This window comes from Stegostoma tigrinum, chromosome 10, assembly GCF_030684315.1.
Source record: "Stegostoma tigrinum isolate sSteTig4 chromosome 10, sSteTig4.hap1, whole genome shotgun sequence".
Taxonomy (NCBI): domain Eukaryota; kingdom Metazoa; phylum Chordata; class Chondrichthyes; order Orectolobiformes; family Stegostomatidae; genus Stegostoma; species Stegostoma tigrinum.
The window spans coordinates 67,291,676-67,319,324 of record NC_081363.1 but is presented as its reverse complement, the minus strand read 5'-3'; the positions used below and the strand labels follow the sequence as shown (position 1 = coordinate 67,319,324).

Here is a 27,649-nt window from a genome sequence, read left to right as displayed (position 1 = left end):
AAAGAAGGACAATGGATCCTGGAACATATATGTTTATTCTATTCACTAGATACTACAATTTTAAGTGATGCACTCCCTACCTGCCAGCAATGTAAACTTGGAGATGCCAAAAAATGCAATAAAAATCTTGTGACTAATTTCATAAAGATATTCCAGCAAATTCATTCCCAACTTGATAAGGGAATCAAGCGAAGATTAGGGAACGAAAGTAATTGGCTAACTTGATTAATTCCCGTATATTCATCATGCATATGCTAGTTTCGTAAATGTTTGTGAACGGACAATTGTGAATATAAAACCTGAATGTGATAAAAGGAGCATCTTATTCACGTACACGAAAGCCCTTTTCCAAAATAATTCAAAATTAGAGCTTTATGTAAAGAATGGCAATCTCAATGCTGTCTGTTAAAACATAAATCTGAAATAATTTTCAAAAATTTCTTTTAACTTTTTAAATGATACCTTATCCAGAAGCTTTGGCATAATATCAATGCTAAAATTATTTATGCTGGGGTATGGGTGTTATAGACTTGCTTATGTTTTAACATATGTAGATGTTGCCACAGCATACTGGACAATTCAGATTCATTTATTAAGTGATATCATGTAACATTCTCGTAACTTAAAGTAAACTCTTGAAAATAATCAATGTGTACAGAATCCTTAAAAGTCAGAATTCAGGATATTTGAGGTAACACCATGCAAGTGCGTTACAAAACTCATTTCCAGCTCTTAATTCCAAAAATGGTATCGCAGGTAAAATTTTTCAGAATTCTTGTGCTCAGCAGTTATGATACACTATGTCATTGTACAAATATATTAGATTATAGAGGCTGTATGAGAAAGCTATTTGCCATTACGATTTTAAAAACTGTTTCTCCCATTCATTTCCACAGACCCCAGAAGCATCACAGCTATAACTTAGAACAATATAAACTTAAATTCAGAATTTCTAAACTCTATCAACAAATATATATTGTTAATACATCTATTTCCCACTTTTCTCTTGATGCATGTGTCAACCTGAAAGCAGATGCTAGTAGATTCATTGAGATAGCTTCATATAATGTAACCTGTGTCACATGGATGCACATATCAGGAGCAATAGTCAACCATTCAGCCCTCAAGCTAGCTCGGCCAATTAATATGATCATGACCAATGTGACTGTAACCTCAAATCCACATTCCTACTCACCACAGATAATATTTCCACCCTTGCTTAACAAAAATCTAGCTAACCCTACCTTAAAATATTTGAGGATCCTACTTCTAATCTACTTTCAACAAGAGTTCCAAAGGCTCATTACTCTCATGAGAACAAAAAAAATCAGCTAACTTCTGTTGGAAATGCACGATCTCCTACCCTAGATTTTCCTTTGGAAGAAACATCCCCTCCACAGCTACCCTGTAAAACCTCCTCAGGATTTTACAGATTTCACCTTTTACTCTTCTCCACTCCAGTGGATAAAACTGTAGCCTCTGCAAATTTTCTTCACAAAAAAAACAAGTTTTCCAGGTATTAGTCAAATAAATCTTCTCTGAACCGCCTCCGTTTCATTTACATCACTTCTTAAATCTGGTGACCAATACTGTGCACAGTATTGAGAGTCTGATGTACAGACATCTAGACTCGAAACATTCGCTTGCTCATTCTCCAAGGATGCTGCCTGACTCACTACGATTTCCATTTTTTTTGTTTTCAGTACAGATTCCAGCATCTGCAGTACTTTGCTCCTACTCTAGAGGACTCTTAATAGTTCTCTGTATAACTGAAATGTAACTTCCCTACTTTGATGTTCAATGCCCCCATAATAAACAACAAATTCTATTAGCTTTTCTAGTTACTCGCTGGGCCTTCACACTGTCGTTTTTTGTTTCATGTGTGAGGACAGCTAGTATCCTCAGAGCTTTGCAATCTCCCACCATAACATAGCTCTTTATTTTGTTCTTCAGGTCAAATGAACAATTTCTCACTTTTCCATATCATTATCAACTTGTCACATCTTTGTGCATTCACTTAACATATTAACAATCAAGGATAACGGATATCCAAAGAACTGGGTCAGAAGATGCCTACACGAATAACATCAGAAAGATACTACATGCCCCGACACACTCATCATACTGCCCTACATCAGGAAAACATCGGAGCTCACCACTAGACTCCTACGAAAACTGGGCATCAGAGTGGCACACAAGTCCACGTCAACCCTACGACAACTGTTCACCCGAACTAAAGACCATCTCCCCGGCATGAACAGGACCAATGTCATCTACAAGATCCCCTGCAGAGACTGTGAGAAATACAACATCAGACAAACAGGAAGGAAACTAACAACAAGAGAACATGAACACCAACTGGCTACAAAAAGACACAAGCAATACTCACTCAGCTAAATCCACATGGACAAGGAGAACCACCACTTCGACTGGGACAACACCAAGATCCTGGGACAGGTTAGGCAGAGACAAGCACAAAAATTCCTGGAAGCATGACACTCCACGAAGCAGGCTATTAATAAACACATTGAACTCGACCCCATGTACATTCCAGTACGAAGGAAAACCGGAAGTGAGGCAATCTGTCTCAATGGACCCCAGAGTTTAAAAACCAGGCAGGAAACACATCAATGCTTCATCGAACGCTGCACTGAGGATGTTACCAAGCACGATAACGAAATGCCTGCGATACAAGAAGCCAGCTCGGCAAGCCAACCAAACTTAAAACCACAACCCATGCTATAAATCTACTCCAAAACCTAAGACTATTATTAACCTTTTTGTTATGCCCTTGTGACCTCACAATTCTCATTCCTACCCATCATTGTAACATCAGCAAATTTGGCAATCATTCTCTATTTCTTCATCCAAGTCCTTCATATAAACTATAGTTGATGTGCCCGCACCAACATTGATGGGACACCATTCTTTGGAACTTGCCAACTTGAAAATGACAATTTTATACCTGTGCTCTCATTCTTCTTAGCCAGCCAATCTTTTATCTACATCAATGTGCTACTGACTGCAGAATGAGCCATTACTTTATCCAATAATCTTTGATGTGATTCCTAACCAAATGACTTCTAGAAATAGAAGAACAGCAGACCCAGCAGTTCCCCTTGTCCATAGCAAGTGCTGTCCCTCAGCGTTGTACTTTAATTGTACTTAGAATACTGAAATTTTAGATTCATTACATTGATGATCCTTGATGCAAAACAAGGACTACACTGCATAATTTTGTGTGGCTACACCTGTCTCTCAATGGCAACTGAAGTGTATCCAATATTATGTTGATTCAGTCACTAACAAGCATTCCTCACATGTATTTGGGACATATCTTATGCCTCTCCATAAACAGGTGAGGAGTTCAATGCTCACTTCAGAATCTATCTTTGGAAGTGGCTAGTGATGAGTGAAGCAGGTGGAATTTCTGTCCACTCCCTATTGAGTTGGTGATACAAAGAGAATTAAAATGCAAGCAAGCTGAGCCTACGCTGAGAGTTTCCTAACTTAAGTGGGCCTAAAGCTAACAAATTGCGTGAAGTCCAGCTACAATCCACTTTTGGCAGTGAACCTGCATTGAAAGGAAATCCAGACTACATCTCCATTCACGTGCATCCTTGCAGCACTCCAAATAAGGCTAGAAAAATAGCAGATAAATCCCAAGTACATGTTCCACTCTACCACACCTTATTGATGTGACATAGACTGATGCTGCAATGCATTGCATAGTGCAAAAAGCATGCAACTTTGAAAAAAATCACTTTAGCACATTTGCAAAAATATAACTAACTAACTGAGACTTTCCTGTAATCAGCGCCAGATTATTTGATAAACTTGCTTCATACATCAGAATCTTTAAATCTTGAATGATTATGAATCGACTGAATATGACTTTAAGTAGATATCATGAAATGCCCCAATATGCACTGTTAAGTAGCAAAACAAAAAACAAAATTTAACACAGCCAGTGCTATCATCATATGGTTTAAGACAAATAATAATAAACGTTCTTCAAATGATGCGCATCATCTGCTGGTTCGACATTCTTGGCCTTGACGGCATTATCGGCTTCACTTGTTAAATTCAGTCCAGTTGATCATTATTTTGTAATAAAATATGTTCAATAGGAGTAGGGAATAATTTAATTGGTGAGGAGTTAAATTGCCTTTTTTCAACAAAAAAATACTTCTTTTTAAGTGTGGAATCTACCAAGTAAACTATTTATAATCTCATATTTTAGAGAAGTTAAACATTGACACACACATGCAAGGGGAACCTTAGCGAACATTTTCTTACAAAAGTATCTTCAGAGTTCAACATTTTCACCATGTGCATGCAGGAACGAAAAACAAAACAGATCATGAACATATCCATCTGGTGAACTCTATTGGCTAGCAAGTTAAAAGAAACAGCAGTGAGAAACAATGAATTACAACACTATATTTCAACATCTCTCACATTTCTTGTAGATGTGTCCGTGATTTAACATTTGAGCTGTTGCGGAGTTAAATATAGAACAAACTACTACAGTAGTCACTTGGAGTGCGATCCTATTTTTATCAAGAAACAGACAAAAAAACGCAACTGATCATCACTTCACTTTACAATGGGATCCTTGAATAGCCATCCAGTCTTGGCATATTCTGTGAATAATTAAATTAACCAAATAATTATCCAACAGCTGGACTATTGGCAAAATCACATCTATGTGAATACACAACTACTCAAGCTGACAATATGCTAGTATGTAATACCAAAGGTCAATTACATGCCTGTCCTATTTTCCTAGCATTAGGCGGTAGGACTTCTATTGAAGCAGTTTACGTTTATGGCCAAAGTACTGCCATGGTTTGTCTTTGCCGGAGAGCTGACCAGGAAATTCTCCCATTCTTTCCACTTGCGATCAGGTGTATGGCAGGGTTAACAATCAAACTGCTTAACCAAATTACAAGCATTATCCTCATACAGAACTCCTAACCTAGAGATAGGGATATTTCTACTGCACCACAAGACACCGTGCAATACCTTTGAGTCATCTTAATCTTTCTCTCTTTTCAGGCACTGCAACTTATTGGATTCATCCATGAGTATTCTTGAAATGTACTATAATGCCTTCTATCGCCTTCTGTATTGTCGCAGACCAGGAAACTCTCCCACACTTAACACCTGCCCTCAGATATACTGGAAGGAGTTGCACCATAAGACCTACCCTCCGTGTTAAACTTTGGAATTCTGAAAAAGCAGAAATTGCAAACATCTGCATAATGAATACTTAAGGGTTATAACAGAAGAACCCTTGAAGAAAATAATTCAGAGATGAACTAAAATGAGAAAATTATACATGGTACAGGTACTTATTCTATTTGACTCTGAAACAAGAGCTACTCGCAGAAACTGACGTCAACTTACAGAGAATTACATAGAGTCATTAGTCGAGGAACATGTCAATATATCCAACAATATTTATGTACCCTAGAAGTTTTCTTAATATAATTTGATGGGCATAACCCTGTATTCAGTGTGTTTTTTCATGTTTTTCACACCTTTTCCAGTGTACCAATGTCCTAATCATAAATATGCAGACAAGAACTGTTCACAGTACTTGAGCTGTGGTGTTACGAAGATGCGAACTTAATTAGTCAATGTGCACAATGTACGCAGTAGTCAGTAAAAATCATTCTGTGCTGCAATTTGCAAATTAAATAGTGACATTACGTGTTTCAGGTCTTAATTCACAACTCCACCCTGTTGGGGTAAAACCAAAAATACCATCTAGACTGAAAGAATAGTAGCAACGAATGCAAATAATTCCAAACAATGATATTAAACAGAAAATAGTACATAATAAATCAAGTTGCTAAATGAGTGACATGCTACATTATTTCAATGTCCATTGGTGCCAATACTTACACCGTCATTGCTCTTTTCAGTTGTACTGGTCAACATCTCCTGCAAAGCTCTGACTGACAGTGACTGCTCCAGCACAAAAACACAGATGGAGAGATCAGGAGGGACATACTGTGAAAAATGAAAAATATTATAGTCATCGGCTGATTATTTTTGTTTTGTTTATGGTTTAACACCTTTTAAACTTTTGTGTAAAGAACAATTTTTACATAAATTGAAATCTGGCAAAAGCAGATCATCTAGGAAAAAGGAAATGATTTAACCAGTTTAACAAGGCAATTTTATTTTGCTCATTTTGTTTATCTGGAATCAAATCCAAGTCACACTCGAACTGGTTTAGTACCAACAGGACAAGAAGTGCACTGTTTATTTAAAGGATGATAAAAACTTGCACAAACTCTACAAACTTGACTGTCGCAGTGACATTTCAGCAAATCCTATGTGGTCTGATGATATGTTCTGTGCAAAGGTCAGTTCTAAGATCCATTTGCTTGTGAAATATACCATTGTTGAGAGTGCTGACTCCCAAAAAAATGACCAGAGCTGAAGCTCATGAGAAAATGATATTAACAGCAGAACAGCTACAGCCTCTTCCTGTAAGCAGCACTTGTAGGATGTTCGATTCATAAGGGCATCAACATATCAGGAGACTCCAATCAATCCTGAAACATATGCATGGATTTGAGTAAAGGTTGTTGAATATTCAAGAGATGAAGAAGAATGAGATCTTTCCTTACTAATCCAGAGGCACTGAGACCAAATGAAGCATACTTCTGACTTTCAGTGGAGATCATCACACACTAGAAATCACACCCAGAAGACCATTGTTGCATCTTTAATGTTAGTTGGGCCTGTATAAGGGTGGAAAAGTTTTCTTTTTCTACTAATTGAATAGAACCTTCTTAAGACATCACTCAAATCCACGTTGCTTGGAGAACTGCAGGAATGCTAACATAACCCAGATTGACTGGAAATTACAAAGGCCAATATTAAACAGAAAAGATGCAGTGGCATTCTAACGCCTTCAAATGACCACGCAATTCCTGAAGGAAAATGAAACACTGATAAACAGAGTTAATACTTCAAGTGTGGAATAACTCATTTTGAGAACTGAACGGTGTCGCAAGTTTATTCTAATACACTTTTCAAAGAGGCAGAAGCCCCATGGGAACAATAAATGGGTTATTTGTGCTGGAGGAAGGGAAAAAGAGATTTAAAATGAATGCAAATTAAGGTGAGAAAGGAAGAGAATGGGTCCTCTGTGCTCAGGGCAAAGTAAGCAAGACAAACAAGTCAAGGCTGTGGAGTGGGGAAGAATGGGAAGGAAAATGAATAACAGACATAGCACAATCAGCTTCTGAATTTAAGAAATTCACTATTGAGATGTCAAGGCTGCAAAATGGCTGAATAGAAAATGAGCTGTGGTTCTTCAAGGCTAAATCGGAGCATTGCAGCAAGCCCAGGACAGAGATGTTAGTACAGCAGCAAGGAGGTTCAGTTAAGTAGCAAGCAACTGAAGGTCAGGGTCATTCCTATAGCGAGGGTGGACGTGTTCCACAAAGCAGTTATCTAGGCTCCATTGAATCTCACGAATAACTGAGAACAATATGTACAGCAGACTTGATTGAAAGAGGGACCTTGAACTATGAGGAGAGAGAAGGTGAATGATCAAATTTTTTGCCATCTGTGATTGCATGGGAAATGAGGAAGCATAAAACTAATGGAGGGGTGGATCAGGGTGTTGTGGAGGCAATGGTCCCTGTGCCGTGTGGAGGGGAGGGCAAGATGTGTTTGGCATTGGCATCCTGCCAGGGATCGTAGAAAGTGCAGATGTACAATTGAGTGATGTACAACTGACATCATGCCTTATTAGTAGCGAAAACCCATTCTCTCCCTTTGTCACTTTAATTTATACCCATGCTATATCTGTATTTCTTTCTCTACCATTAAGAACCCCCTTGTCTTTTGCACTGGGCTTCTGCCTCTGTTAAACATATAGATTCTCAACTGTACATTCACCAGTTGAAGTTTCACCCTTTCAGTATTTTATTCCTGATCCACTCTAGATTCAGTTTGATCCATGAATATCGACTTACCCTGTGACTTATTAACCATAATTTGTAAATGCAGCCTTAGAACTGGTATATTGATTAATGTAATGCAACACAGTATAAAAAGAAAACTGTGCTTAGTCAAGTGTTTGTGGATCAATTTGATAGTTGTGCTAATCCATCTGAAAGATTAAAAAAAGTCTAAATTGCATTTGTGTGAATGAGTAACGTTATTTAGCACAAGGACAATTCATTTTTTAAAAATTTCACTTTCTGCAAAAGTAGCAAGATGATGCTTAAAATGAATTATGGCCACGTAGATGTTGATCCTAGGCAACACAGTTCAAATTTAGCTTCAATGAATCCACTCAACACAGACAGAATGCGATCATCACACAAGATTTAGGTCAAAAGATTTGCCTTGCAAGTGAAATCAGAAAACAGGTTTGGAGTAAAAATTAAAATATGTACGATCTTTCAACAAATAAGCATTGATTAGTGCAATAGTTCAGACATGTTGTTGTACATACCAGGCTATATTATTATTTAAAGGGGTTAGGTGGGAAATTTTAATAACATCGCTGAAAAAGGAAATGTGTTGCAAAAGTTTTTCACCTTGTAATAGTCAGTACAAACACAAGAATGCCACATTTGAAATATCCATGAACTTGGGGAGCCCATAGTTCTAATTTCTTTCTCCAAGTTTTGACTTTCCAGCCAATCAGCGAACTCGTCTACAGTGCTATGAATTATGGTCATTTGAAAATTGGCTATTTTGTGCTTGTTCTAATGAGGGCAAGGCAGAAAGTTTCAGTAATGTGTCTCTCCTTTCACCAATATTCAAGTTCTGTATGACTCGATGAGTTATTATAAATTTACTGGTGGTCCCTGACACAGATTTGATTATCTTTAGTCACAGTCACATTGTCAAAACTTGGTGCTATGCCAATTCACATAACCACTACTCAATCCTGAGTCTCAAACAACCAGTTCTCCTGAGCTTCTGCTCTTTGAATTATGCAGTGCTTTTCCCAAGTTGGGGGCAGCAGATGGGTCTTCTGTCTTGTCTCTACAAACCATGACTTATCACAACAGTAAATCTGGAGTTGTTCCTGGATGCCACCACCACCTCCTAGGGGTTTGGCCTGCTGTAATAATTATTAAAGATTCCTTTGCATTGATTGAAGGTAAGCAGGAAGTTTCTTCTTCAAACCCAACACCAAGAAAGATTATAAATTGCTGCAAAATTCTCAGCAAGTCATACAGCATTTGTAGAATGAAAATATGTTTGAGATCTGTGACTATTCATCAGCTCATTTAGTCATGAAAGAACATAATAGTGAATCGTTCCAATACCTGTTGAATATGACTTCTAAACTTGTAAGGAACACACTTTCAGGTGGTTCTTCTGGGAAATGTGTTGAATTTTGAGAACAAAGGCAGCGCAAAGTGGTCCAACAGCAGTGGGCAGGATTCTGATCCAGAAATGAACAGCTTACTGATTCAACCTCCTATTATCCAGGAGAATACATCTTGGATCAATACGTGGCTTCTGGTCAAGAGCAGAGACAGGCAGATGGTGGACTGTTTGCCCGTTGTGACTTGGAGGGCATGAGGTTAAGACGCAGAGCTGATAGTTGTAACCTGGAAAGCGGTCACATCCATTGTAATGAAGGGGCACTTGGTATGGGGCTGAGATAATGGGAACTGCAGATGCTGGAGAATCCGAGACAACAATGTGTGGAGCTGGGCGAACACAGCAGGCCAAGCAGCACCCCGGGACCACAAAAGCCGACATTCCGGACCTAGATCCTTCATCGAACTCTAGGCCAGGAATGTCGACTTTTGTGCTCCTGGGGTGCGGCTTGGCCTACTGTGTTTGTCTGGCTCTGCTCTGTCTGGTATGGGGCTGAGTCAGGTTCAGCACGGGTAGGAGCTTTCTGGAAGAAATAGTAATTTCCTGGATTTCATTAATACTTGGCCAACTTAGCAGAGGTGTTTTTTTTTCATTTACTAATTGCAACTTCAAAAAAGCATTTCTGAACTTTAGCAGAGAAGGCCAAACCATAGAATGCTTTGGCAGCATAAAAATGATGAATATTGGGGCAGATGTAGCTGGTATATAGCAATAACTAAATTTATCTCTGTATGGATGACCAAGAGAAGAGATCCAGGAGACAGAGAGTCTGACCAAAGCTGCCTGGACAGAGGTTCCAGAGGAGGTCAGCAGGCCTGTGGCCATTCAGAGAACACAGACTCAGGATCTGAAATTACTTAACGCCCTATTGAACTGTGCAAGGTTAAGTGTCCATTCTGGAGATGAATATGCACACAAAGGAATGGGAAGGCATCATCTGTATTTGGTTTATTTACTGCCCTGAAGTACAAGGTAACATGATCCACAAATGTCAATTAATGTGTCCCTGAAGTCTATGTAGTTATGGTTTCAGAGACTGTAGGAACTGCAGATGCTGGAGAATCTGAGATTACAAGGTGTAGAGCTGGATGAACACAGCAGACCAAGCAGCATCATAGGAGCAGGAAAGCTGACGCTTTGGGCCAAAATGTCAGCTTCCCTGCTCCTATGATGCTGCTTGGCCTGCTGTGTTCATCCAGCTCTACACCTTGTTATCTCTTACGTAGGTGTGGCATTTTGTTGGTTTTAGACAGTTCAGGAGACATTGGAGAGAATACAGCTCATTGTCTGCCTCCATAATTTGCAAAATGATTGCAATGACAATCCCTTAGAATCTATATCATTGCTCAATTACAGATCATCACAGGAGGAAAAGATATAGAATGCCAGAGAGCGAGGAGCAGAACTGAAGAAGTGGTGAACGTGACCTGGTTTTGGAGTTATTTGCAAATACGAATGGAGTTACTTCATCGGCACAGGGAAGCCTGAAGGGACCAAACAGGATGATGAGATTGCAAGGGCCTTTAAGTACAGGAAAGAGAGCAGCCAAAAGGGTTAGGAGAAGGCATATCATGACAGCACTACTTATATAGAGTATCATTTGATCAATTGTGATTCTAGGGGCTCTATAAGGATGATTAACAAATTTTTTTGTTAATGGGGTGTGACTATCATTGGCTCAAGCTGTGTTTACTCAGTGCAGTCAATAGTCAACCACACTGCTGTGGATATGGACTCACCAATAGGCCAGACCAGGTAAGGATGATGGATTTTCTATCCTAAAGGGCATTAAAGATGCTTTTATGACAATTGACAGGGTTATAGAGTCACCATTAGGCCAACCTTTCATTCTAAATTTTTACAGAATTAAAATGCCACTATCTACCATATTGAGACACAAATCCATGTGCTTGAACAGCAGTCTGGTGTTTTGGATTACTAAGCCAGAGACATAAACACCATACAGTTGCCTCCTCCATGCATGCTGGAAAATGTGAAAATCAAACCCTTTAAATTGTCTCAATGTGCTTTCAAAATACTGCCGTTGTGGACTGCTGAGTGTTCACAATCATCATTAGTCTGGAATATAGTCACAAACCTCCCCTCTGTTATCTTCTACGCAGGAGTGTGCACCATAAAGTGCCCCAGTCATGAGGAAACCATTCAAACCACCGACAGGGAAAGATGAGGCCTCAGATAGTGTAGCAGCACCAGTGCAAATACTGGCACCTCAGGAGATTATTGTGAAATAGCACAATGGAACACAATATTTGGTGAGGGCAACTAAAACAGAATTTGTTGGAAAAGCTCAGCAGGTCTGGCAGCATCTGTGGAGAGAAATCAGAGTTAACATTTTGGGTCCAGTGATCCTTGAAGGGATTGGAAATAACTGGACCCAAAGATTTAACTCTGATTTCTGCCCACTGATCGTGCCAGACCTGCTGAGCTTCTCCAGCAATTTAGGTTTTTGTTTCTGGTTCCAGCATCCACAGTTCTTTCAGTTTTAATTTGGTGAGGGCACTTCAAACCAGCACAGTCTGCTGCCAGAAGAAAGCAGTTGGGCTAAGCTCTGGTATTTGGGAGATTTCTGAATAGATAGAGTCTAATGGTAAGATGGTAGATGCTGGGCATTCAACGTGTGGCGATGTGCCTTATAGAAGGAAGACAGGCTTTAGGAAGCAAGGAGGAGAGTTGTTTTTGCCACACAATTCCTGGCAGTGGTAAATTCTGCAATGGTTTTGCCATTGCACATCAAAAACCTACTCACAAAGTTGGCTACACTTTATTTGATGATTTGAATAGGGTGGACCAGTGCCCAATTGAGGGCTACCTGCCCAGTGCACTACTGCATACCAGCATGATATGTCAACTATATAATCCAATGTCATCTCAGCAGATTTTACATAGTTGCGGGTGCAGGTTAATTTTTTTTAAAAGAATATGTACTGGAAACAAACTGATACTTGGCAGATCTTGGCTTTTTGGAATCCTGTCAGAAAGGGCAGAGAATAGGGTGGTAAAATTGTTCTATAACTATCTGCCACAAATATCCAATGCTCCTGGATCATTCTAGAGAGCAATTAAAATTCCTGTCTTCATATATGCATGCTTCAGTTGTATAGGCATTACATCTGTACTAACGAACATCTATATTTCATTAATGTATTTACAAACATGCCTAACAATGGGATAATAACCTGACAAGTTCTGAGGAAGGGTCACCAGACCCGAAAAGTTACTCTGGCTTTTTTCTTCATGGACACTGCTTTTCCATTATCTTTGTATTTGTTCCTGATTTACAGTATCCACAGATCTTTTGGTTTTTAATAACCTGATAATGCCTTTTCTTGTGTGATATTGGCTGTGTCACCAAGGTTAAGAGCTCCAGTCTTTAAAATAGTGCAAAGGGTTCTTTTATATTGTATCCAAGGACGCAAACACGACCTCAATATAGTGGCAATTTCACAGTGTAATGCTTCCTTCGTATTACACTGGATTGTTGATCCTTTGCTGCACTCCAACCCTGGATTATGACCAAAAGCTAGAATCCTGTGCTTCAGGGACAAGAGTGCTATCTAATAAACTATAGCTTTACATTACCCATCTTTATCTTAAATTCCTCTGCCCTGCCCTGTTCTTTCTCACCTCAAATGATTAAGGACAAACGCTGACAGTGATCCCACTGAAGACTGAAATGAATTCTTAATGATCCCCAAAAGAAAATGCAGTAAGGTTGTGCAAAATCAAGTGAATCATAAAAACATCATTGAAAAGGTTGGGAAAATTTTGAAGATAAACTGAAATAAGCACAATAAATAGAAAAGAAACAATCCGACAAGAAGCACAAACATTGTTAAATGCAAAGAAAAATCTTCAGATGGCAAAATGAATCAATGTAGCAATAGGGATAAAATGAGCAGCACTGGGGATAGCCCAATGGCTAAGTGAGGCTGGTTGGTCTAATGAACAAAAGCATTGCACTTTCTTATCTGGGGAGCTTCATGCCAACCCTTAGCAGGTGCAAAGTCTTTATGCCATTCTCCTGTGGGCATCAACAAACGAAAATTACTACGTGACTCCAATAAAGAAACCAATGGACAAAATGTCATTTTTACAGCTTTTTACCTTATCAAAGCAGAATTAATATTAAAAACGACTAGGCAAATTACAGTCAATGTAAAGCACAAAGGCAGACCTTACAGATTCAATCCACTCAATATATATGAAACCAGTTTCTGCCACAAAGGCCTTCCAGTCTTTCTCAAGCAGAATACCAAATCCTCTTCTCCGCAGATTTAGCCACAAATTCTCACCTGACAACAACTCCCAGTCAACCCAGGTTCACAGGTACAATCTTCAAAAAACAATGAAGTAGTATACTTCTCCAGAACGTCTTCAGTGCTGCTCATGGCAGGCTTGATGGTGTGAATTCATCATCATTACTTTTATCCAAACTCACAGTGACAACCTGGTGCATTGTGTTACTGGATCAGGTCACATCAATTAATTAACTAATGGAAATAGCTTCATCAACCTTGTATTTGTTTACTTCTACACACTGAAACTAATTTTTATTTTCTTCAGCCTGTGTGATGGGAGCCTAGATGGCTCTAAAACTGCAACTAGTTACAAGCTAGTTTCAGTTTCCGTCAATTTAAAAGGTGAAACTAAAAAAAAAGCTTTTTAAGGATTTGTGCAGCCAGCATAACATTCAACAAATAATTTCTTTGGACAGCTGCCCACATGCACTCCCTCAATGGTCCGAAAACCACAATTTCTGTTACATACAACAAATACAAGATCGCGTGAATTGTAGATTTTCACTTGGAGATAGTAGGATGACAGCAATTGGTAATTAAGCGGCCCAGGCAAAAATCTGTGGACATGGATTCAATCCTACTACGGCAGCCAACGGCATGTACATTCAAATAGTTTTATTTAGAAAGAAAACTAAAATTGAAAGCTAGTTTAATTAATATTAACCATGAAACTACCATCAATTACTATACAAGCCCAGCTGGTTCACTAATGTGATTTAAAGGAGAATGCAGTGTTATTATGGCAATATCACTGAACTAATCATTCAGAGACCATGGATAATGCTCTGGTGACATGGGTTTGAATACCACTCTGGTTATAGTGAAATTTAAATTCAATACAAAAATAAGTTTGAATTAAAAGCTAATGTAATGGTGACCGGAGCTATGGTTGATAATAGTAAAAATCTTTTTGGTTGACCAATGCCTTTAAGGGAAGGAAGTCCATCAGCCTCACCTGGTCTGATCTACATGTGACTGCAGAGTCACAGCAATGTGATTGACTCTTACCTGCCCTCAGAACCAGGTCACTCAAGGGCAATTAGGAATGGGCAACAAATGCCCACATCTCATAAACGAGGTAAAAGAAATGTAAAAGCTACCATTCTTACCTGATCCTCCAGTTCCACAATAACGTGGCTGTCTCTGGTATGGCTCCATAAGCCACTCAACCCAAGGGAAATCAGGAAATTAATAACAATAAATGGCCTTGCTAGCCACACCTACATCCCATGTAAGAATTTAAAAAAAGACACCGACAGGGCTTCTGAGATTGAGTTACTGAAGATGGCTGTGTTGAGTAAACTTCATATCTGACCTAAGGTACTGCTGGTAACTTAACACCTTATCAACTTAGCTTCTTGGAAACAGGACAGGAAGGACGTATCCTTAAAAGGTAACTTGGATGTGGTACAGCAAAGGTCAATTTTATATGTTTCTAATTTTCGAAGAATAAAGTCTCTTCACTCGACAGCTATTCAGAAGTATCCTATTTAAATGTTTCTCAATTTTAAAAATTAATGAGATGTACATCAATTTTGTTTTTACAATTTCTCAGACAGTTTGTCTTCGTTAATATGCTTTGTGCTGAAGTATTTCATACACCTTTGATCTGTTTATTAGCTGGAACATGTACTCAGCTACAAAAGCTTTTAATTACAATTTCTGCAAATTGTTATAAGGAGAATGGTTCCGGACTCACCATCACAAAATCCATTTAAAAAGACGAAAGATCCACTTTATTGACCGGCAAGTTGTCAGCACATTAGATTTGATAGCTCCTCCTGTTTATTGGCTGATAATCTATGATGCCTTTTCTGTGAACTCATGCTCAGTCAGCATTCAAACCAATCCAATCCTTCTTTTCTAAAACTACACCTCCTTTCATCGCCACTCATTTTGCTTAAGATGGTCATTCTTGAGTTAAAATGATGATTTTATGATGAAGTTACATAACAGACCCATCTATTTGATTGTGTTTCAGAGGGGGTTGGCCAAGAATTGCCAGTATTCATTGTCCTTGCCTCTCTGAAACTGACTGCAATGCATTGATCTCAGAAATGCTTTGATTAGCATGAAAACTCTGCAGTTGCACTCTGCATTAAGTTCCCTTACCACAGAAAAAGCCATGGGGAAATCTCCAAGTATTCCAACTTCTCCATACAATGTTAAACATTATACCTCATGCTTTAACGTCGACGTGAATAAGAGTGCTTGATGAACACAAGCTCTAGGCCCATAAAAGTAGTTTGGTAACTGCAGACTACTTTAAAATCCAATAATTTGTCATTTATGAATATAATATTTGAAAATAATATTTTTCATAACTTTGTTCCACATCAGGCTTTCTACTGAGCGCTCAGTATCCTTTTTCATATTTCATCTTTTAACTCATGGAAAAATGTGGGGTCAAACTATTTGCAAAGAGAAGAAATAAAAGTTTATAAAATATGCAAATTCTGAAATTGAGCAGATATTTTACATTATAAGATCCGTATTCACCAAATGCTTTCTGTATTTAGTGTTGCTTAATTGAATCATTAAGCTTCAGCAATAACTTAAGAATAATGTGTGTAAACACTTGGTTCTTGCTCAAGTAGGACAAAGAAAGAAAGTAGAAATGAGATTTGGAATGAATTAATACTAAACCGGAGTTTTATTTGCATGAGTTAGCATACTTAGTAGCCTGCATAAGCTCAGACAATTCAGAAATTCAAATTACAGAATGCATTTAACATACATAGCTTTTGACAAGCTGTACTTCAGAAAGAATGTCATTATTGAAAAGGAACACACTGAAACATGTATCAGAGATAATAGGAACTGCAGATGCTGGAGAATCTGAGATAACAAGGTGTACAGCTGGATGAAAACAGCAGGCCAAGCAGCATCATAGGAGCAGGAAGGCTGACGTTTCAAGCCTAGATCCTTCTCCTCTCTATCTATCCTCTCCTCTATCCATTTTTGAACCGCCTCCCCCTCTTTCCCTATTTATTTCAGACCCCCCTTCCCCTCCCCCATTTCTGATGAAGGATCTAAGCCCGAAACGTCAGCCTTCCTGCTCCTATGATGCTGCTTGGCTTGCTGTTTTCATCCAGCTGTACACTTTGTTATCACTGAAACATGTGTTTTGAAATTTTAAATTTGAAGAAGTACCTTAGCTTCTGAAGTGGGCTCAAGAAAGCACAAACGACTACCAAATCCCTCAGCTGAAAGGCAAAATTTACGTTGTTCCTTTTGGATGGTGGCAGTAGACTGAAGTACAACTTCATCATCCTATGAAAAGAAAACAAAGTCTGGTAAGAACAGCTTTTAATTTAGCTAACATTTTGATTGACATGCAAGAAAACATTTGCAACTTAATCGTTAAAAAGCTCCACTTAACTTTCTGAATATCCATATATAATGTTCTCAAATAAACCTTTTTATTGGCTTGGCATCATATGTAACCAAAATAACTAGACTGAAAAATGATACAATGCAAGCACTATTCCAATACATGCCTTTTAGGATACTATCCTGTATATATCTGAATATTAATAATGCAAGCTTATTGCCCTACAGTGCAGGTCTAGAATGTCATTTCAGTAATTAAACATAATGCATCGTTAATCCCAACAGTTTTGATGTCTATGAAAATCAATTTAAAGTCTAATCCTGAACTCCCACTGTTGTCATCTAGGGATCCCCTTATTGACTGAGTTTTCCTGCAAATGGTCATCAACTGAATCACTGCTAAAAATTGAGACTGATGGAACAATAATCCATGAGTCAAAAGTACTCTTCAGGTCTTCATACCCGAGTGTTTGAATGCTCCACTTAAGCAAATAATTTTTTCGTATTTTGAGTACTGTCCTTTTTCTTTAAAAATAAGAATGTCAAAACAATGATAATTGGTGAGATTGTTGCATATTTGCCATATGATCTTGCACTATATTTGCCAACTGCAGTATAATTTGATGACTGAACAAAGAACTCTCTCAAAAATGCTATGTTTATCTTCTTTATGCTATTTAATATTTTGTATGTCTGAATAATTTACTTTCAGACTAAATAACTCAAAGTTTTCCAATAGCTCCCCTTACACTTGACACTAATTTTGTTCTTCCTCGTGTATGATTTTGGGCTGCACTTTAATTGTAAAACCCAAGTCAATTATAATTACAGTGACTGCTGAGAGAGCCAATCTCAGAGATTACTCGTCATTATTAGTTACAAAGATTAATTCCAAGTATAATTGAGTTTCACAAGCTTTAAAGTTTATCGTAAAGGAAAAGTGCAGTGTTTTAATAAAATCAGTGTTTTTCAGGACTTTTCACTTCAGGACACTAGTTCATGACACTGATTGGCAGGACTCTTGTTCTGTTCTGTAAAATAAAGTTCTCCTGTTTCCAGTCTTCCTGTCTTGTGCACTGAACCACACAAATATCAGGCCTCAGTAATTTTTATTAGCCACTACCCTGCACACATCCTGATTTTTAATTGGCTTAATACTTCATGAACAGTGCATGAAAAAAAATCATGGTTAATTTGTGTCTTTGAGTAAATACGATGACTTCATATCATGGTGATGAATATTCCAAATATTACGATGTTACAAAGAATAATCTGTATAGCACAATTTTTCATGTTTTCTATCTCAAATTCTATGAGTTGACACCTATCTTGTTAAAAAATAATTTAACCATATTTGAACAAAACGAACAAAAATATTTCATTGCAACAGAAATGTTATTGTTTTCATAAGTGACTGAGCAGAAACAATTTGTATTTTTTATTTATGCAGTAAATAAGACGTAGACAAAAATACATCCTTTTTTCAAGCAAGACATTGATGTATTCTTGCCTTTCTATAAATAAAGCTTGCGAAATACCAGGATTCTTTTTTATAGTTGCAACTTTTAAAGCATTGTATCCATACGTCAGCCGAAGCCATTTTTATTTAAAAATTATATAATATTAACAGAGCAAACTAGGGAACGCTTAAAACTAATAATACATTAAAGGGTTTCATCTATTGAAATGTATTGGGGCAGCACACTCCTGAAATTTCAAAAAATACCGAAACTTATGGATATTAGGAAAATCTTTTATATGCAAAGGATGGCAGAAGTTAAGAACTGCTTCCACATTTGACAATTGATGCTAAGACCCAAGGACCAAGAAGTAGTCCATGCATGTTAGCTGTCCTGCCTGATCTGCGCCATGGCTTTATGTTCAGTTGTGCCATATCCCATCTTAAACTCTGATTGAAATTTAACACCCCACCATATTAGATGCACTGAAATCCTCACTGATTTCATTTGTAAGTAACAACTTTCAAATAATGCTCTCTGCTTAACAGTGTATCTTTGAAGTGTAAAACTCCCACAAATCACCTGATAATCGTCAAGGAAACATCAGTATGTCAAATAACATTCAATCACGACTAAATTGCTCATTGGCCCTCGGTTTGACAGAGCTACTCAACATTAGACTTGGAAACAGTCTTCACTGAGAAATGGATATTAAGAATGATTGTCAGAGAAGAGGCAAGTGTATAGCTACTGATGTCAATGCAGCTTTTAACAGAGCTTAGCCCACAGATCCTAAGAGATTAGGATGATAGCGGGGGTTAAAAGAAAACCTCTCAGCGGTTAAAGTCATAAATAATGCAATGTAATATTTTTGTAGTTGGTGCAAGCCATAAAGATCCAAAAGAATGATCATCGGCCAAGTATTGTTGCAGAAATTCGAAGGATTATTTCCTTTGGCAATGTTATCATTGGCAATCTTGCTATCATAATGTCTATAATGAATACACGTACAATTGTAAAATAATTAATCTTAATTTGTATCCCCTTCTTTGATTAAATAAAATTTATGCCAGCCATCACTGGACCAGGACACTACCTTGACTTGGCCTAGTGAATGTTAAGTAACATTTAAGCCACATGAATGACAGGCAATGACCACATAACCATTGTATCAGACAGCACTCAAAAGAGGCTGGTTTGCCAGTTAAGCTCACTCCCTGTCCATTCTTCATAATTCTCTGAGTAACAAACACTTGCAACTGGTACTTCGGGTAGTTCACCACCCATCCTTCCTTCAATGTTGAGTCTAAAGGCTGGCATAATTACCAATGATAGAGGAATCACTGAAGAGTTATCAAGAAGTCGCATGTGTCTTACCAGCTTGTAATTTATTGCATGATAGCAATACATATACGTCACTTTAGGTAATTAGAAATAATGACAACAATAAAAAGGAGCCAGGTATGTCACACCTATCTCCATCAAGACACCGTTTTTCTGTCCAAAGAAGGAGTGTCATCATCAGACTGGCAGAGTTAATGTAACGTTAACCTTAACCCTTTCACCACAATTATCCTACATAACAGCACTACATTGTATTTATTTTTCAAGCATGTACACAACTGAAATGGACTTGCACCATCCTTTCAGGCAGTGCATTCCAGAAAAATAAAACTCCCTTTTGATCTTTGTGCTATTCTCTTGCCATCGTCAACAAGCGGAAGATAATAAAGTGTGAAGCTGGATGAACACAGCAGGCCCAGTAGCATCTCAGGAGCACAAAAGCTGACGTTTCAGGCCTAGACCCTTCATCAGAGAGGGGGTTGGGGTGAGGGTTCTGGAATAAATAGGGAGAGAGGGGGAGGCGGACCGAAGATGGAGAGAAAAGAAGATAGGTGGAGAGGGGAGTATAGGTGGGAAGGTAGGGAGGGGATAGGTCAGTCCAGGGAAGACGGACAGGTCAAGGAGGTGGGATAAGGTTAGTAGGTAGGAAATGGAGGTGCGGCTGGGGGTGGGAGGAAGGGATGGGTGAGAGGAAGAACAGGTTAAGGAGGCAGAGACAGGCTGGGCTGGTTTTAGGACGCAGTGGGGGGAGGGGAAGAGCTAGGCTGGTTGTGTGGTGCAGTGGGGGGAGGGGACGAACTGGGCTGGTTTTGGGATGGGGTGGGGGAAGGGGAGATTTTGAAGCTGGTGAAGTCCACATTGATACCATTGGGCTGCAGGGTTGCCAAGCGGAATATGAGTTGCTGTTCCTGCAACCTTCGGGTGGCATCATTGTGGCACTGCAGGAGGCCCATGATGGGCATGTCATCTAAAGAATGGGAGGGGGAGTTGAAATGGTTCGCGACTGGAGGTGCAGTTGTTTGTTGCAAACCGAGCGGAGGTGTTCTACAAAGTGATCCCCAAGCCTCCACTTGGTTTCCCCAATGTAGAGGAATGTAGGACACACACCTTCAACAAACGGAAGCCAAGTTACTCATCAACATTCCAAAAATCTGAGCATTACATAACCAGTGCATGTGACCTCTCAAATCCTCTCTAATTATAAGTTGCCAGTGTAATGGAATGCTCACAACTTGCCTGAATTGATTCAGCCATTCATTCAGGATAAAGCATTCTATTAGATTCAGTGCATACCAAGAAGCTTAATATCCTCCGGTGTCTGTCTGTGCACTATAATTGTAGCAATGCAGCAATTCACCAAATATTTGCTTCAACTATACTTTCTAGCTCCACTCTATCTACCTGAGAGAAGAACAAAAGTAGCAAGATCATAGAGACACTGAGATGTGCAAAAAAATTCTTCAGTTAGGAGCTCAGGAGTCTTTTTTTTGTTCTTTATTCATGGAATATGGACATTGCTGGCTACGCCAGCATGTATTGCTTGTTCCCAGTTATCGTTAAGAACACGGTTAGCTGCTTTCTTGAACGGCTACAATTCACTTGATGTATACAGACTCCTACAACACTATTTAGGTGCTAGGAGTTTGACCCAACAATACTGGGAAGTACAGTGATATATTTATAAATCAGGATACTTAGTAGTTTGGAGGTGAGCTTGCGGATGATGCTGTTCCCATGTATCTGCAGCCCAATCCTTCCAACAAAAGTGATCATGGATTTGACAAGCACTATCTAAGGGCCCTTGGTAAATTTCTACAATGCAGTCTTGTAGATGGTACACACTGGTGCTACTACTGTGTGTCAGTAGTGGACAGCGTGCCAGTCAACTGGGCTGTTTTGTCATGGATGGTATCAATCTTATTGAGTGTTGATGGAGCTACACCTATTCAGTTCTGTGGGGAATATTCCATCACACTCCTAACTTGCGCCTTGTGGATGGTGCACAGGCTTTTCAGAGTCAGGAGAGTTGCTCTTTACAGGGTTCCTGGCGTATACCTGCTCTTGTGCCCACTGTATTTAGATGACAAGTCCCATTCAGTTTTTCGTCAACAGTAGCTCTAAACTGGATTTGAAATTCTCTGTCCCTGGGTCTGTAAAACATCATCTTCAGTATATCCAAAACTGGGACATTTAGGTACTAAGAGAATTTATGAATATGGGAGATCATGCAGGAGGAAGTCAAACTGAAAATTTAGCCATGATTATATCAAATGGCAGAGCAGACACAAGGATCCTTGTGGCCTTCCAAATTTCTTCTCTTCCGGTTTCTTATGTTTTTAACAAAAATGTTTTTTTTCTAAACATAGAAAATTATTTCTCTCAAGATACGTTCCACCACATTTGTTTTGTAAAAATTATATTAAATGAGTGAACCTTTACAAAAGCTGAACACTACAGATGCTGGAAATCTGAAATAAAAACAGAATATGCTGGAAACTGTCAACATGTCAGGCAACATGAGACCATTCATGGAGTACTGTGTACAATTTAGTCACTTACTAGAGGAGGGGTACAATTCCACTGGAGGCAGTTCAGAGGAGATTCGCTAGATTGATTTCAGAGATGACGGGTTTGTCTTATGATGAGAGATTGCGCGGTTTAGGCCTGTATTCTCTGGTGTTTAGATGAATGAAAGATAATCTTATTGAAGTGTACAAGGTGCTAAAGGGGATTGACAAAATAGGCAGACAAAGGATGTCCTCCAACTGGACCCCTTTCTCTGACCTTTTACATCATCAATTTCTCTGCTCGTCACAAATCCCCTCCCCACCACACATCCCCAATTCCAACCTCTCTCTCTCTCTCTGAACCGACTGCATTCTGTGCTCTCAGATCCAGTCCTTATTTGCTGACAAGGATGGAACTCTTGTTATTTGGCAGACTGAACTCTACATTGCAGAGGCCGAGCTCCAGCTTTCAGATACCTATTCCTGTCTCCCAGGCCATGGTCCACCATGGAACACCAGGCTGTGTGCACAGTGCTCCAGCAAAGCTCAGCACAAGCAGAAAGAACATCATCTCATTTTCTACTCGGGGACCCTGCAACCCACAGGATTCAGTACAGAGTTCAATAATTTTAGGGCCTAAGCACCTTCTGCCATGTCCTTATCTTAAATCCCACATGTCAGACCTTGTCATCACATGAACTATCTGTTGTCAGCCATTAATGATTCCCATTAGCAGTTATCCAATCTCCCAAGATGATCTTTTAGCCCATTCTGACTTTCCTTCTAGACTCCATATCCACCTATCACGTACTCCGCACTGCATCTCCACACCCCCCCCCCACCACGCACGCCACCTTCAGCATAAATACCATCTTTTCCCGGATTACTGGAACTGAAACATCACTCTCCTTTCTTTCCACAGATGCCCCCACACTTGCTGATATTTCTGTTTTTATTAGAGAGGATGCTTCCTCATATGGGGCCTTTTAGATGAGAAGTCATAGCTTTAGGATAAGGGGCAGCAGATTTAAAACAGAGGTGAAGAGAAATTTCCCTCAAAAAGTCACAAATTTATGAAATTAATTCCCTCAGAGTAGTGGATGTCGGGGTATTGAGTAAATTTAAAGGGGGAGATTTTTTTTTAAGAAAGGGTAGTAGAAGATTGAAGAGTTATGGGGAGATTGCAGGGAAGTGGAGTTGAGGCCAAGATGAGATCATCTATGATTGTATTAAATGGGCAGAGTAGTCTTGATGAGCTGAATTGGATAGCGCTGTTCTTACTTCTTGTGTTGTCACATATATGGAGAGAGAAATGGAATTAACATTAAAAGCATATCAAATTAAAATACAAACTGGAAGAAGTTAGAGGTGTAACAAGTTTTAAGCATACAGAGACAGGGCAAGGGCGGGCTGGAGAAAATGCAGCTAATGTAAAGATCTGTGATGAAGTCAAAGGCAGGAGAAATTATAATACTGAAGGAAAGATGGTGCAAAAAGTGAAAAGGTGGTAATGGAGCAAGAAACAACAAATTGGGTCTCGAGGTGGTGCCGAATCAATAGCAGTCCAGAAAAAAATGGGAATATGTTACAATCCATTGGACTTAATGTTGAGATAGAAGGTTGTGATTTAAAATCCAAATTCCAGGATTCCAAATTCCATTGCGTTTCATCAGAATAGTGCAGAAAGAAGATTTGTACCAGGTCTTGAGAAGCATAGACTGTGGTGTTCAAAACATACAAGTGAAAGAAATTCTCCTCCTCATTGTTAGCAATGTTCTGGCGGTGTCAGTGGTGGACTGGGATGGATAAAATCAGACATTCTTCAGGACTGAGACTCTGAAAGCTTGTGTTTTCAAATAAGCCTGTTGGACTATAACCAAGTTTCATGTGACTTCTGTCATTGTCAGCAGCATCCCCTCAATTCGAGGGCCATTTCTGTTCAGGGTTGCGAGTGCCTGCTGTTAGTCATCATATGGCTGAACAGGTTGAATCCCAATGTACGGATCTTTGGAGGTAGGATATCCTACAAGATACGGAAATCCAGAACGCAGAAGTTGCTGCCTTTACTTTCATACTCTGTTGCCACACAAGACATTATCGTTCAAAGTGTGATGCAGTCTGATGAAGAAAGTGTAGGGTTTTGAATGATTGGGAACAAGCTTCTCACCATTATTAGTGTGCTTCAAGGAGCATTTCAGAGTGTCTTTGAGAAGTTCTCTTCATTCTTCCTTGGAAAGTTGGTCAGTTAAGAGCTCAGAAATCAGAAGCTCTAGGCATTAATACTACTTGGTCATTTGGAAACAGTGTCCGGTTCACGGTAGCTGATTTTGCAGAAGCTTTGCTTGAATGCTTGAAGCACTGGTTTCAAGAATACTAGCATTTGAACAATGATCCTCCCATTAAATCTAAAGGATGTGCCTGAGGCTTTGCAAATGGAATTTCTCTACTGCTCTATGTTTTGTGTATATAGAATCAAGGTTCATGACAGTGTAGGAGTTTGACGAAGACAATTGCTTTGCATATACAAGTTCAATGACTTGCAGAAGTTATCAAACTCTCATTGCTATTGTTTGTCATCCTAATGTTGAATGGCCAACATCTTATTCTTATACTTCGATTCCTTATTCCAGCAAAAGAATAAAAACCTTTCGCCATCTACCCAATTATGACCTTAAGAATTGTACATATTTCAATGATATCACTTCTCATTCTTTTAAATTCCTGGGTCAATACATTATTCTGCTTGATTTCACCACATAGGTCAGCCCTCATGCCAGGTATCAATGTAATGAACGTTTAACCTCTCCAAGGCAAATACATTGTTCTTCAGATAAGGAGACCAAAATTGTAAATGATACTCCAGATGTGCTCTCACCAAGAAGTCTTAATTTTAAAATAAGTATTTATTTGCGCATTACAAACCCCTTGCAATAAAAGCTAACATGCCATTTGCCTTGCTGAGATTTGTATACAGCTTTCTTCTGAATCACAACATTTACCATTTATAGTGTTCTGCTTTTCCACTGTCTTTTCAAAGTGGATGCTTTCACATTTTCCCACTTTATCTTGTCACTTTCTTGCTCAGTCACTTAACCAGTCTACATCCATTTGCAGTTTCTCCTCATTATTGCTGTAACTTATTTTTTTATTTATTGCTGCATCATCTAAGCCATTGATAAAGATTGTAAAACACTGAGCCCTTGCGCTGATCATCCAATCACTTGATTGGTTCTTTACTGCTATCAAGAAAGTGACCTACTAATTAGTATTCTCAGCTTTCCATCTCAAGTAATCCTTAATCCATTCTAATGAACCTCCAGCCCACAAGTTCTAACCTCATGTAACAACATTGTGGGTTGCACATCATCAAATGCATAACCACAATAGAAACATACTCTATCTACTAATGTTCCTGCATCTACCTTACTAATTATATACTTAAGTAACTAAGGGCTTTGTCAAACAACTTTCCTTTTATAAAGCAGTGTTGACTCTGAAATTATTCATCAATCTTTTAATGTTTGAAGTGTTTGCATTTTCTTCAAAGTTAATATTTTCTGAGGGCTGAAGTTAGTCCCATTTATTAGCACATCAGCTGTTAGGTGACAGACAGGGTAACTCTATTTTTAATCAGTCAAATTAGCCATTCAGCACTTGGCCAACATATCGCCAAGTTACTAACCATGGAGAAGATGGAAGCTCAGAAATATAGAGAACTTAAGAGATAAATATGAGCTCAAGCGCTAATCACATAGAAAATGGCAAAATATTGCTGATGCTAAAAATGTGAAATAAGACAGCAAAGTTGGAGAAATTCTACAGGTCTAACAGCATCTGTGGAGAGAGAAATATGGTTAATGCTTCAAGTTCAGTATGACTTCTCTTTGGAACTGATAATGGGAACATTTCAAGAGCGTGCATTCCTTTCATTTTGTTTATGTGTCAGACTCCAAGATGTAATTAGTTTGAGTTCTCAACTCAGTCAATTTTCTGTAAACTGATCTTGCACTGGGTGCTTATTTTTTGAAACATGAATACCACCACTTGAGGAGAGGCTATGTTTAGAGCGAGGAGTTTGCATCACCCATATGTTAGGCTAGATGTAAACTGCAGGCTTGGAAAAGGTTTTTAGCAACTTAAGTAGAGGGTTGTTTCACTAATTATTCATAGAACATAAAACAAACAACCAAATTATCCCCTAGAAGCTTGCAAGCATGTAAATATAACTTTAATTGTTTCCAACTGATTTTAAAAACTCCACAGTGAACCTGGCAAGATTGTATAAACAAATGAGCAATATTCTTTCCCTTTACTGTAAATATTTCTTACATTAACAAATGACTGGGCATTTAGAAACAGATGCAATGAGATGCCAGCAAGAGCTGGTCAGACAGCCCCATAAACAGTAACCCGAGAGGACTAAAATATTAGCTTAGTCTTTAATCTTAACATGTTTTCGGATTAGGATTTCATTTCAAAGTACGTTTGGCTCAATTGTCTTCAGGAAATAACAAATTAATTACATTCATTTCTACAAAACATTTAAATAATATGTATTAATTAGACATGCTTTCTTTTAAAAAAATGCAACATCTGTAAACCTGTCAATTTGGTAAAGAACCAAAAGGTTAATACATGATGTTTTTGATTCTCTGCTCAGGTGAATCCACCAAGACTGAAATGGCCTGAAACGAATGTGACTGATTCAGCTTTCGTCCATTATTCAGCATATGAATCAATTGAATAATTAATTGAAATAAAAGGGCTATAACTGCAAATGCCTAACTTTATCTAGAATCTACCATCACTTTATCAGGTGCCAATTGATGATTATTACAATGGATGCAGAACACAAGCAGTGACAAGCAGACAAGTCATTTGCATTATTAAATAGTTAATGCTTATGACTGTGACGCATAGGAAGGACTTCATGTGACATAATTCTAAGTTTCTGACACCTCTACAGGCAATGTTGATCTAGGGCATTTTACTCATGGTGTTAAAATACAAGTGATTTGAGCCTCAGCTCTTTTAAATATTGTCAAAGCACTCAGTCTGTCAAGGATAAAGGAGGCAATTTATGAATTCAAAAGCTGGAAACAAATTTCCCAGAACACAAACTCTCAAAAAAGTTATTAACACAAAACTAGCTAATGATTAACAACGGAACAGATCAAAAAAATTAAGTACATCTCATAATTTTGTTCATATCACTTAGGAATAGGAATAGACCATTTGGCCCTTCAACCCTTCACCATCATTCAATAAGATCATAACTGATCTGTTTATGTTTTAAATTCCACATTCC

At 38.6% G+C, this 27,649-nt stretch overlaps 1 protein-coding gene across 4 annotated transcripts in view; it reads right to left on the bottom strand.

Moving 5' to 3' along the window:
• Nucleotides 1–27,649, bottom strand: part of ryr3 (ryanodine receptor 3) — a 369,427-nt gene that overhangs the window by 289,615 nt on the left and 52,163 nt on the right. For all 4 annotated transcript variants that reach the window (XM_059649213.1, XM_059649214.1, XM_059649215.1 and 1 more), the window contains exons 2-3: nt 16,851–16,970; nt 5,914–6,021 (exon numbers count right to left, since the gene is read on the bottom strand). In XM_059649213.1, the coding sequence (XP_059505196.1) occupies nt 5,914–6,021; nt 16,851–16,970 (228 nt within the window). The remainder of the gene's footprint in view (nt 1–5,913; nt 6,022–16,850; nt 16,971–27,649) is intronic.